Here is a 12665-nt window from a genome sequence, read left to right as displayed (position 1 = left end):
TATTTTTTCCCTCGTCTTTAGAAGTTTTTAAGTCTGTAAAAAATAATTTTTTCAGGAAGAAGTAGTAGTATTTTTTTTTTTTTAAACTTTAGAAACTCAGAAGCTGATCAAATATCGGGTTAAATATCGGTTGGGTGGCTGAGGTCCGATATTCAGTTTTAAGGCCGATACCGATAGGGGGCCGATTATATCGTGCATCCCTACTTTAAATAAAATATTAGAATTGTATTTTCTTATCTTAGATATAAATCATGTTATTAGATTTGCAAATAGTCTTACTTATACTCTTAAATCAAGCCAAAATTTACAAAATTTCAGAGAAACTGACCTATTTAATTTCTAGTTTTTGTAAGAAATAATTAGAACTCCCTTAAATCCAATAAAAGCTTATAGACCTTTCAGTGAAATAATGATCAAATGACCGACTGCTGATTGCTTTGCATTGAACCTAAACACATCTGGACCCTGAATGTCAAAAAATGAATAAAATAGTGTAAAAATCAGTGAATGGATTAATTAAATCTAAATGTATAAATATGATATATTCTAACAGGCTGAGGCAGTTTACCTGGTGGCAGAAGGTCAGGAGGAGTCTCAAAAATGGACAGTTCCCCTCCCCATCACCTGCAGGGCCCTCTAAGCTCCAGATCCTCAACCCTATCATTAGTCTGTTGCTGACCTGATGTGTGGAAAACATCTCTGATCGGCTGGTCTCCTGCTGGAGGCTGATGATTGGCTGGGAGGAGCAGGATGTCGGTCCTCAGGTCCTGCATTTAGAATCTCTTCAGTAAATATTTGTTCTCAGAGCAGAACTTTAGCACATGCTACCTGTCAGTGAGTCATCAGGATCTCAGAACATAATAAACAGTCCGGACGATATCCCCAGGTGTAGCAGTGAAAGTTGATAATTATCTGAGCTTTTATGACTCGTCATGCGTAGTTTATAATGGTCGTTGTTATATAACTGAAAGCTAATTAAAATTCCTGTTTGTTGGGATAACCTTCAAAATCCTGCTGCTTTTTTCTGGAGCCGATGGAGCTGGAGCCGCTCTGACGTTCCAGCTGCTCAAAGTGAGGCTGCAGAAGGAGCCATGCAGACGTCAGGAATGCAGCAGTGTGTTTTTATCTTTAGCATATAGTCTTATCTAATCTGCTTCATGCTTGTGGGGGGGGGCGTCTTGTTTGTATGCTGCCTTGAAGCAGATTAATCCTCAGTTCAGGGAAATCTAAACCTAGAAGTCAGTTTCAGTCCAAAGACTTGTTTTGTTACGCTGCTGGTGTTAAACGTGAGGTTAATGTTTTCAAAGGGATTTTATGGGTAAGATAGCTGTCAATGATACATAGTCAGAGGTGTCTGGGTTTAAAAATGTAAGAGAATAGGTTTAAGATTAGTGTTTGTTCCTTAATTTCTAATAAATATGTACATATGACATTAGATGTTTTATTACGAGTTTTGAATGCAAATTACAAAGTTAGATTTATCCAAATCACAAATTTATGAGCTTAAATAAAATTTCAGAGTGAAGATCACACATGTACACATTAAAATTACAAATTTACAAGTTCAAATTACAATTTTGTGTTTAAATTGCAAATTTACAGTTCGTATTACAATTTTATGAGTTCAAATTACAGTTATAGATTGAAATCACAATGTTTCGATCACATGTTACAAATTTACAGGTGCATTTTACAATTTTGTGAGTTAAAATTATGAATTTATGAGTACAAATCAACAACCTCTGATAAAGCTCTTACACTCCTCATCCTCCTTTGTTACGGGAAAACACCTAAAGGATGTTCACAATCAGTTGACCATTAATTTAATTAACAACGTTTCAGCAAAGATTAATCTGAACACCTTAAATCTTTAAGGACCACTTAAGCCACAGCAGAAATGCAAAATAGGAACAAATACATCTTACATTTATTCATGTTTTCTGACTTGCATCTTCAAATTCAGACACCTCTCCTTTTTTTTATTGACGTTTTCTTGCCCAGTAGGTTTAAGCTTAAAGGTTTTTGTTAAACACCCACTTTGTCAACATGTTGTAGATAGAACAGAAATGCTGCCTTTAACAGAGCAAGTTTTAAAACAAAAACTATCAGATAATTTCTCCTAAAGAACCTATCTTGTGTTGTCGGTCTGTTCTGCACGTCTTCAACAAGGCTGTTTGCTCCACGTCTAACAGGATAGATGCTGCTTTTGATTTTACTGAGAAGGTTTTATTGTTAGAGCGATTAAATGAAAATAGGATCTTCTTTTAGCTGAGCCTCACTGTCCTCCTAAATAGCCGCAGTTTTGTCCTGATCAGCTGATCAAGTACAAAACATGAGGCCAGAAATTAGGAGAAATGAAATGAAGCTGATGTTTTATATTATGATGAGGAATGTGTGATCTAAGGAATTTGAAGATGGATAAAGTGATTTGGGGTTTCTCTGCTTTTTGGGGATGGAGAAGCTGAACTGGTCCATCTAGATTCCAACCTTTATTGGTCATGAGGTGAGGTGGAGTTTAGATCAGCTGCTGATTCTCCACATTGATGCAGGACCCCTGCTGATGGGAGCAGACCCTGGGTCAGATTCAGAACTCACTTTAGGAGCCATAGATCCATCTAGAACATTACAAGGGGGCATCAATGGGAAGCAGGAAGTCTGGGTTTAACTTGAACCTGCGTCATCTTGGACCTGACCGCCAAGATCAACCAAACCTGACTTTCCTGTTTTAGGTTGCAGAAGAAAGACTTCAATTTTTTCCTCCTTGGTCAGATGAACATCCAAATAAATCTCTGGTAGCTGATGATGCGACTACTTATAAAACTCTAGAATCTCCTGAATCTAATCTTCTAGTCTGAGGTCCATTGATGTTGGTGAAATGGTAGAGGAATCACGCTTAGAATCCTGAGGTTCTGAGTTCAAGCCCCACTCCCACAGACTGCCACTCTGGGTCCCTGAGCAAGACCCTAAACCCTTTATAGGGAAAGTTAAATCTTTGATCACTCGCAGTGACCAATTAGATGAGCCCTTGAATGATATTTTATTTACTGTAAATTAAGTTGGGGGGAAAAAAAAAAGTTAACAAGTTACGCCAAAATTTAAAAAAGCTAAAAAAAGTTAATAAGCCTAGTTAACAATTATATTTAGATTTTTAAACTAAAAAATGTAAGAGCCAGTATCAGCATTAATGCCTCTAAGGTTATGTTGTATAAAAAAAAAGGTGTTTCTTTCTCTCTGAGTGTTTTTCATGAAATTCTTAAAGAAGCACTTTTGTTATTTTTCTTGATATATTTGGGCAAGTTGGCGTTTTTGTTATTATATTGACATTCATTGTTTGCATCAAAATGTCCATATTTTTTTAATGTTACAAAGGTAGTAAGGTCTTGTCCTGGATTCCAATAACACTATTGGATTGAAATTTGGATTATTAAGTATTTCACTGAGGGTTAACCCCATACTGCTCCCTGGGCACCACACAGTGGCAGCCCACTGCTCCCCAAAGGGATGGGTTAAATGCAGAGTTAAATTTGTTGCTCTGTACGTGTTGTTGTGTAAGGACAATGAAAGCTGGAATAAAAGGTGAGAAGGTGGATGACGGACCTTATGGTTCTGAATCATTTTAGATCAACAGGAAGCTTTTTAACCTGAGTTTCTCCTCAATCCATCACCCAAACCTCAGAGACAGAGAGCCTTTTAACCATTAGATTGTCACCAACATGTCTTCCAGTTTTCATCCTTCCAATTGTCACCTTACAGGTTTGACAGAAATTATTGCAAACAATTAGAATAGACGAAAGGCGAGAAAGGAATGAATTCAATGCGGATCCACTGGTTTAACTGATGGAAGGGGGGAGGTTAGAGTAAAGGAAGGCGGAGCGGGAATAACTGGCATTCCTACATCCAGTAGTGGATCCCTGCAGCAGCAGGAGGAGGAACAGGTACAGAGGGGGAGGAGCAGCTCAGAGGCACGGGACGCTCTTTAGTTCCAGAGAACAGAGGAATGAGAGCAGCTGTTTGGTGTGTGTCTCTGTAACATGGGCTCCACGGAGAGTAAATCCCAGCTGCAGACCACTAAGACCTCCCAGCAGCGGCGCAGGAAGAAGCGGAAGGTTGGTCTGGTTCTGCTCTTTGTTTTCATGGAAAAGCCAGAGGATTGGGAAGGAATGTATCTGATGCATCTGTTCAGATCTCCAGCTGTTAAACTCATGTTTCCATTTGAGGCTGTTTCTTGGTCGGGATCATAAAGGACCCTGATGTATCAGGAGTTCCTACTCTTTTATCTAACATTATCTCTGATCTTATCTTTGTTTGGTCTCCAACATCCAGCTACAACCAGAACTTTACTGTAGTTTGGAAAAACAAAGCAGCTCTTCTTGTGGATACATTTCGCTCCTGCGGCTGTTGTGATGCTTCCTCTTGCAGATGTCAGGATCGTATTATTCTGTTCCGAGTGTTTACCAGTGTTTCAAGAGTTGTGTGGGATGGTTAAAGGCCAACAGAAGGTTTCCTCCTGTGCCGAGGCGTCACTAAAAGTCATTAACGTCCCATTTTTAGCTGTGTTTGTTTAGGAAGTCAAAAAGAAATGATTCACCCTGAGAAAGAAACAAAAAGAAAAATGCATCCCTTCCTCCTTCAAACAAAAAGTGGCTGAGATGACTTTTAAGAGTCTCTGACTGCAGTAGGAGGAAACCCCTGCAGCAGAAAGAGTCCTGATGGGCCGGGTCCACAGCGTGGACGTGTTGTGTCAACAGAGACTGTAGATTCAGACATGGCACCAGCTCTGCTGTGGAAACACTTATTAACCTGTCGGACTCTAATTGTTTTGAGCTGTAAGGACCTCAGAGAACATCCAGACATGTTTCATCAAGTCTGTTTGGATCAACCTAGCAGCTCACTTTTTAATTTGACAGATTTATTCTGGATTCTTTAAGAAAAAACAAATCAAATATAAAATATTGATTAAAATAAACTACACTTAGATTAAATGCCCTGATATTATTTCCATAAATGGGTTATTATGAGATGCTGGCTGGCTCACTAAAATCCCCAGATACTGAAAAACGAACACATTTTTTCATCTTGATTACATTTTATTAAATGTTTTATGTTTGAACAAAGTTGATATAAGATGACTAAGCTAAAAGTTAAAGAAATAAAAATAATCAGAAATTAAAATCATTCTATGGTGTGCAAAAATGACATCAGAAATGTGCAAAAATGGCAGATTCTGCACAGTTTCTTTCTTCGTCAGTTAAATAACATGCTGCTGTCATTTTACACATCCCTGATATTGCTGCTATTTTCAAATATCCATTACTGTAAAAATGTCCATAGTTGTATATTGGTTATTTATTTTCCCGGTGCACAGTATTTATATTGTTAAAACACTTTACAGTACAGTATTTTATAGTTTATATTTTAACTCTTCACTATTATGTTATTCTTATACATTTTTCTAAGGGTCATATTTGTGTGACCATTTTTTTTCTCTATCTTTTTGCTGCTGTAAACACCAGAATTTCCTCATTGTGGGACAATAAAGGGATTTTCTATTCTATTTTGTTCTAAAAGAAGCAAGCTAGCTCAAGCTAAAGCTAGATGACTCAATGCAGGTTTAAGTTGTTAGCCTGAGCTAAGCTTTAAAATATAACAATAATGTCAGCTAAAACAAGCTAACATAAGCTAAGAAAAGCTTCAGGACTTATTAACATTTGAAAAAATACATAAATATGAAATAATAGAGCCAAGATAAGCTACATTTTGGCTAAGCTACTCTTAGCTGATACCTAATTGATATAAGATAATGCAGGCTAAGCTAACCATGCTAAAATAAGCTAAATTGGGTAACATTTGAATTGTAAATTTAGCAAAGATGGCTGCATTAAAATCCCTTAAGGTAAGATTTCTATTATGAACTAAAATTAATTAGGGCCAATAAAGGAAAGTTATAGAGTTAATCTAAGTGAAGAGGATAGGTTTTATAGTATAAAAGTATAAAATTTATACTCCTTAGTATTTTTTAGTTTTACACTGCAGAACTAATCTAAAAATAGGTCAAATGCTTAGCGTAAGTGTATTTGTCCTTTTTTTTTTTCCTTTGAGCAGATAAATAAGATGGTCTGCCAATGAAATTAGCATTTTTGCCCATTAGATATTATTCACTTAGTAGGACAAAACTTCAGTGCACTATTATGCACTATTTTTGTCCTATTAAACATAAATTATTAAGCAAAAATCATCTTGTCCTAATGGAAAACTTACTTATTTTAAGAAAAAAATGACCTGTATTTTAATTTTTGTAGCGTCCATTGACCTGCAAAGTCAATAACTGGGTGTAAACAACAGGGAATAATTGGATAGGAAACTTTGAACCAATCTGTCTGGATGGTCTGCTTGCTTATTGATGTCTGATTGAATTGTCTCTGTGCTTTGAGACGACGGGTAAATTAGTTGTATAAACAGGTATATAATATAAAAAGATTTTTTAAACGGGTTTTTCGACAGTATTCTGAATAATTATGATTTATCACTAAAGCATTAGTGTTCAGCCCATCCTTTAAGCTAATAAAAAGGGTTAATAAAGTTTTAGCACTTTTTTTCTGCAGGTTAGATGCAACCATTCAAAGAGGCTCTCCTGCTTTATTTATTTATTCTGTGATCCAAATCTTACAGAATCTCTTTTGTTGTTCTCTCTGCAGAGAGAGGAAACCTTAAAGCAAAAGAAGGAGCTGTCGTCGGAGCTGTCCAAGCTCAGAGAGGAGCTGGGTAAGAGCCTTTCCTACTTGTGTGCACACTGCTGCACAATCCCCGGCCAACCCTCTATTTGCATGCAGGACAACGGCTGTTTATAGCAGGCTGATAATGGCTCGTGTTGCAGCTGCTGCACGCAGGCCGTGACCTGCAAACAGAGCAGTCGTCTGCGGCTTTATGAGTTCATGATGACACGAATGTCAGCAGCGTCAATGAAGGATTTAAACACTTTTACACATGAGTGAAAACTCATCAGTGCAACAAGACTTCACATTGAGAAAGAACCCTGATGGATCAGAGCAAAAAGATCTGATCCAAAGAGCCCAGGTGGAGGTTCTGATCAGTGGGATTTGAGTTCAGAACTCAAGATAATTTCACTTGTTTTATAAAGCAGATAAATACTTCACTAAGATAGTTTTTAGAAGCTGTTTGTTTTTGCAGAGTAGCTAAACTGATGATTAGATATAAAGTAGCAACTTGTAATAAAGTTTTTAACTTGAAGTTTAAATCAGGTGAGAGAGAGAAATTAGTTTTTTGGGGGTTTAATTTTTCAAAATCTTTCTTCATTGCTACAATAATGATGCTACATTCCCTCCATACTAACAGAACAAACAACAATGAATGTTGGTCAATAAAAGTCCTAATGAACAAGAAGCTTATTTTCCTCCAGTGCATAAATCTAGATCTCATCGTCGACCCCCTTCTGAATCATAGAAACGACAAACGGTCCAAATAAAAGCGGACCTTTCTCAACCGATGTCTCGTCTTGAACTTTCAACAAACCGGGTTCAAGAACTTCTTCTGCTTTCCAAAACCAGGACCAGATGAGCTGTTCTAACAGCAGCAACCTTTTACATGCTTCCAGAGCCAGAAACTTTTTTGACCCAGTCAGCTGACTTCACTGGAACCTGCTTTGCCGCCTTTTATAACCAGGTCCGTGTTTTATGTCAATACAGCAGCAGCACCGACTCGGATGTTTCTACAAAAACAAAAAAAGATTTTACTCAGTTCTGAAGGATTTTATTTGGCAGACCGACCCTCCGCCCGCGCAGAGTGTTTCCTCCAGGATTCAGCTCCTAACATCCCTGTCCCGCAGCAAGGTGGTGCCACCACCGTGTCTGACAAAGGGGATGGTGTCCAGGTGAACCTCCATGTCAGCAGGTGCTCCATCCTGGCTCCACATTCCGATTGGTCAGAGCTCATGGCGACCGAACCAGAACTTCCTGCCTGACCTTGGTCTTAATGGTGCTAAATATTCCAACCAACTGGCCTCAGTGGGCTTGATTTAGGGCTATAAGAGTAAAGGGGGGTGGAACAAAACCTCCTGGTTGATCCTATTATCTACATTACTGTTCTCATTTTGCTTTGAGTGTTGGTCTGAATGTCGTATGGAAATCAAAGATGGTTCCACAGTGTTCTGGTCCTGGACCTGCGACCCTGAAGTCCTCACCCAAGTTCCTTTTCTTCCACTGGTTCTTACTTCCTTTTTTACTCGACTGCTTTTTTCAGCCAGCTCCAATCCAGCAACAACCAACACCTTCTCTGCAGAAGATGATCGTTGTCATAACATGTCTCTCTTGAACCACACGCTGTCCAGGTGTGAAAAGATGTCCAGCTAACCAAGGAGCTCCTGATATTGGGGAGATAATCCAAGTGCAATTATATTACTATTGATTAAGCAAGCTGGAAAATATGCATTTTTTTGTCTAGCTGTAAGATTGTAAGACGTGGTCAGATGGACACTTTTTGCAGTGCAGGTGATGGATCAACTTGAGAAGCGAGTGGAGGAGAAAAAAACACATAAAAAAGCTCCTTTTAGAGGGTTTGTGGAACGTGGGATTGGGATAATTCCAAAAACTACAGGAAATTCTGAAGATCTAAGGGTTTAACATATATTTTTAACTGAAATTTGGAAGAAAGATATGCAATACCGAAGTGAAAAAAAGTTTGCTTTATTGCTTAGTTGTTTTTTTCTGTTTTTCTTTACTTTATTAAAGAGTTTCTTTTATATTTTTTTTTATTCCATTTTTTAGATTAAGTTGCAAATTGCATTCTTTTCAAATGGCATCTCTCTGTACGTCAAACCCAAAACCAACACTTATAAAAATGTTCTCGCTAACCTCCATCCAAACCAATAAAAATGAATCTTTCTCCCGACTCCAGAAGAAAGCTGCCCCAGATGTGAAGAGAATAAAAAAAATTTAAAACTTAATCTGTAAACTAATGTAAATATTAAACCTGTAAAAAAGAAATATGAAAAAAATACTATTTTGCAAAAAAGAAAAAATAGGAAAACTATAGTTGATTAAAATAATAATAATAATAAGTAAATCTGTTAAAACAGAGTTTCTGTCAAAACTTTTTTTTCAAAGTTTAATTTTTGGATTGTATTTTTTTTTTTTTAATCTCCACTTACAAAAAACATATTTGCAACAATAATGGAATAAAATTAGCTCCATATAGTAGCAGAGACCCTGGCTTCGGTCTTCCCGCTTCCCCTCTGAGCGTCGCCATCCTGGTCAGAAGGAATGTGTGGGGCCTGTAGTGAACAAACACTCAGCTGTCGCTGAACAGTGTGAAAGTCCAGCTGAGCAGAAACAAACTCCTGTTTGATTCTTTGATGGTCTCACAGCTCAGGCTAACTTTGTTCTGCTTCCCTCTGTGAAAACGACTCTTCAGGGTTTCTCTGAGGAGCCGTTTACATGCAACAGTGAAAACCCACTTTCAGTTGAGAGACTCGTCAGGAAAGTTTCACTCCATCAGAACCTCCACCTGCCGTCCGACCCTGAATAAGGATGCGTGTCGGAGCGGCTGTCAGCTGCTTCATGTCTCCATCAGTGCAGCGACAGGCGCTGTAAAGGGCTCCATTCACTGCAAACAGCAACTGCCTCTGCAGCAGCCAGCTGTTGCAGAGTTAATCTGGAGGAAAAGTTGAGCTAACATTCCCGCTGGCGTGTGGATCTGATCCTCAGGTGCACAAAAATCGCCCCAAATATCTAGCAGTTTGAAATATGTGAGAGCTGGGCGCGATGCTGGGTGGAGACAGAGGAGGCCTGCATGTGCTTGCACCTCTTAGAGGGACGCTGCATACCTCAGAGCTGACTTACAGATGTTTCTGGGTTGGATGAGGAGCTCATTGCAGGAATAATTTAACTGGAATGTGAGCTTTTCTTTTTAATCCCCAGCAAATAAGAAAAAAAACCTGGGGAAATTTTATTTCCGAGAAAGTTTACAGCATTGTGACAAACGCTTCTTTCCTCTCCAGTTTCATCATCGCAATGCTGCCAGAGTCTGCAGGCCGAGAAGGAGGAGGTGCGGACAAACTTGGAGGCAGCCTTGAAAAGGTTGGAGGAGCAGCATGAGGAGGAGCTGGTTCAGCTGGAGAACAGGTGAGACGCTGGTGGAAAATCCTAGATGTATTTAATCCTTTGTGTTGCCTTTATTTCGTTTTACCAAATAAAAAGACACTTTGGTGCCAATAGTGAAGCAGAAATGGTCTAAAAGCAGAACAATTAACTGGGTCTCTGAGGATCAAACATGTTCAGATTGACTGATAAGTTGTTGTTTTCTTCAGGCTGAGGTCTAGGCAGATTATTTCAAAATCAGTGTGAAACAATTTTTAGGCCAATTTTACTTTTTCTTCCTCCATTATGTCATAAAAAATACAAAACGATACCAAATGCTACGTTTATCTAAATTTAAAATAAATAGCAATATTTATTAACAAATAAAAGAAAACATTAACATTAGAATACATTAACATAGATGGATGTTGAAGGGCTGCTGGATTCAGTAATGAATCGACGTAAGCGTACACATATCGGCCGACATATCGGTCTAACTATACTTCAGACAAATCTCAGAAAATCCTGGAACTGATGGCAGATTGTGAAAGATTAGCATTTTTCTTCCTCTATGGAGCAGAAATTCATGAAGCTGCTGACCTATGACCCCTTAGATGGCCATCCTCCATGCAGCTGAAGGAAGACTGGGTTAAATATATATATCTGACATCAATCGGTTGGTGTTCGGCTGTGACTCCATCCTGCAGAGAAACATCAGCTCATCACCTTGGAGTGTAGAAGATGGAGTTGGGACTTTTTTTCCCAGAGTTTAGTCCTGTTTCTTTCCCAGACAAAGCAACGTGTGAATCTAGTTTACAGTTAGCTTTTCTAACCTAGAAAGTATTAATAGATCAGTGCTTTGGCTTTTTTTTGTGTGTGACTCTTTCTCTCTATTTGAACCCCAGTCAGCCTCAGCAGAAGGCTGCTCACACCGAGCTAGAGTTTTCTTCCTGTTAAAAGGAAGTTTTTCCTCTCCATTGTCGCTACATGCTTCAAGCAAATGTCTAAGTGCTCATCCAGGAGGAGCCATTAGTGCAAAGTCAGTGACTGGAGGCAATCTGCTGGTTTTCCTTGGATAGAAAACTTTGAACCTTTAATCTGACTGGATGATCTGATTGAAGTGTGAAGAGCCTTGAGATGACATGTTGTGAATTGACACTTAATAAACTTAAAATAAACTGCATTAAATTGAATATTATCCTAGAAAATCCAGGGTAGTAGAGTGCAGCTGATGTACTGACTTCCCCCTAATAGGAACTAGAATAAAAATATATAAAAAAAAAGGAAATAAAACATTACAAAGTGCAAAAGCTGCAGAAATGGATGAATGAAGCTAAGATGTACCAGAAGTATCCTAACCCTGATGTTTTCCTGTGTGTTTCAGGCTGAAATGCTTCTACCAAGCAGAGTGGGATAAAGTTCACCAGCTGTACCAGCAGGAGGCCGATAAATGCCGCCTGTTGATGGAGCAGCAGGTGAGCGAACGCACACGGCGAGGGCAGAGCAAGCAGACTCACGTCTGTGCTATAAAACCGTCCTAGGCAGAGAGCCATCCCATAAATCTGGTCTCCTCAACAGATGATTACAGTTAAATTTACAGCAGAAACAACACAACCTGGCCTGGGATGTGATGGATTAACCTGCAGCTGGATAGAAAAAAAAAAGGCTTTCACTGACTGAGCCTGAGGGAATCTAACCATGCATGGAGGGAATTTTGTTCCATTATTGTTGCAAGCAAACAAAAAACAAAAAAAATACAGAAAATTTGAAAAAAAAAAAGTAATAAAATTTGGAAAAAGATTTAATTCCAAAAGGGTATTGGGAGTAGCTTTCCTTTTTCTCTGATTTTTTTTTAAATTATAAAGAACAAAAACTGAGAAAGTAATTAAATTCAGTTCATTACAGTTCACCAGATCATACAGTCAAATTGATTCAAAGTTTTCTAATTATCAGTAACACTAAAAAAAACCTTTTAAATTCCCTCTATATGAAGATGAAAATTATTAAATTAAATTCCATCTAAAAAATGGAAAAAAATAAAAGATACAATCTATACAACCTATTAAAATGTGAAAAAGGAAATCAGAAAGTGTAAATAAATTTTTTTTTTTTTCATTAGAACTTATTTCAGTTTCATTTTCGGATTGCATTCCTTCTAATTTCAATTTACAAAATGTGTTCTTTGCTTGAAACAATAATGGAACAGGTTTCACTCCATAAACCGTATCGTGTTTTTTGTTGTCCAGGTGGAGGAGCTGAGGAGCCAACAGGAAGCAGAAAGGAAGAGGCAAGAAGAGAGCCACAGCCAGAAGATGGAGGCGATCAAACAGGAGTATGAGACCTCCATACAGGGTATGTGTGTGAGAGCTGAGTCCTCAGCAGGTCACCGAATCAAACTTTATCCACCTGAAAGTTTTTAGTGCCAGAAACTAAACAGTGTTTGTTTGTTTGTTTCAGAAATGAAGAGGATCCAGCAGACTGAACTGGAGGATCTGCAGAAAACGCTGAAGGAAACCCAAACTTCTCTCACTGTAAGTGTTTCATGTGCCGTTTCCTCAAAGTGAGAGAACAGGG

General features: G+C 38.3%; 1 protein-coding gene across 1 annotated transcript in view; it reads left to right on the top strand.

Moving 5' to 3' along the window:
* The window catches only part of LOC107082657 (microtubule-associated tumor suppressor 1 homolog), a 32626-nt gene that overhangs the window by 14253 nt on the left and 5708 nt on the right, over positions 1 to 12665 (top strand). The window contains exons 4-8 of the mRNA XM_015371443.1: positions 6696 to 6762; positions 10013 to 10136; positions 11476 to 11566; positions 12338 to 12443; positions 12549 to 12622. Of these exons, the coding sequence (XP_015226929.1) occupies positions 6696 to 6762; positions 10013 to 10136; positions 11476 to 11566; positions 12338 to 12443; positions 12549 to 12622 (462 nt within the window). The remainder of the gene's footprint in view (positions 1 to 6695; positions 6763 to 10012; positions 10137 to 11475; positions 11567 to 12337; positions 12444 to 12548; positions 12623 to 12665) is intronic.

Source organism: Cyprinodon variegatus, unplaced genomic scaffold (assembly GCF_000732505.1).
Source record: "Cyprinodon variegatus isolate N-32 unplaced genomic scaffold, C_variegatus-1.0 Scaffold58, whole genome shotgun sequence".
In the NCBI taxonomy this organism is placed as follows: domain Eukaryota; kingdom Metazoa; phylum Chordata; class Actinopteri; order Cyprinodontiformes; family Cyprinodontidae; genus Cyprinodon; species Cyprinodon variegatus.
This window is presented reverse-complemented; position numbering and strand designations above follow the sequence as displayed.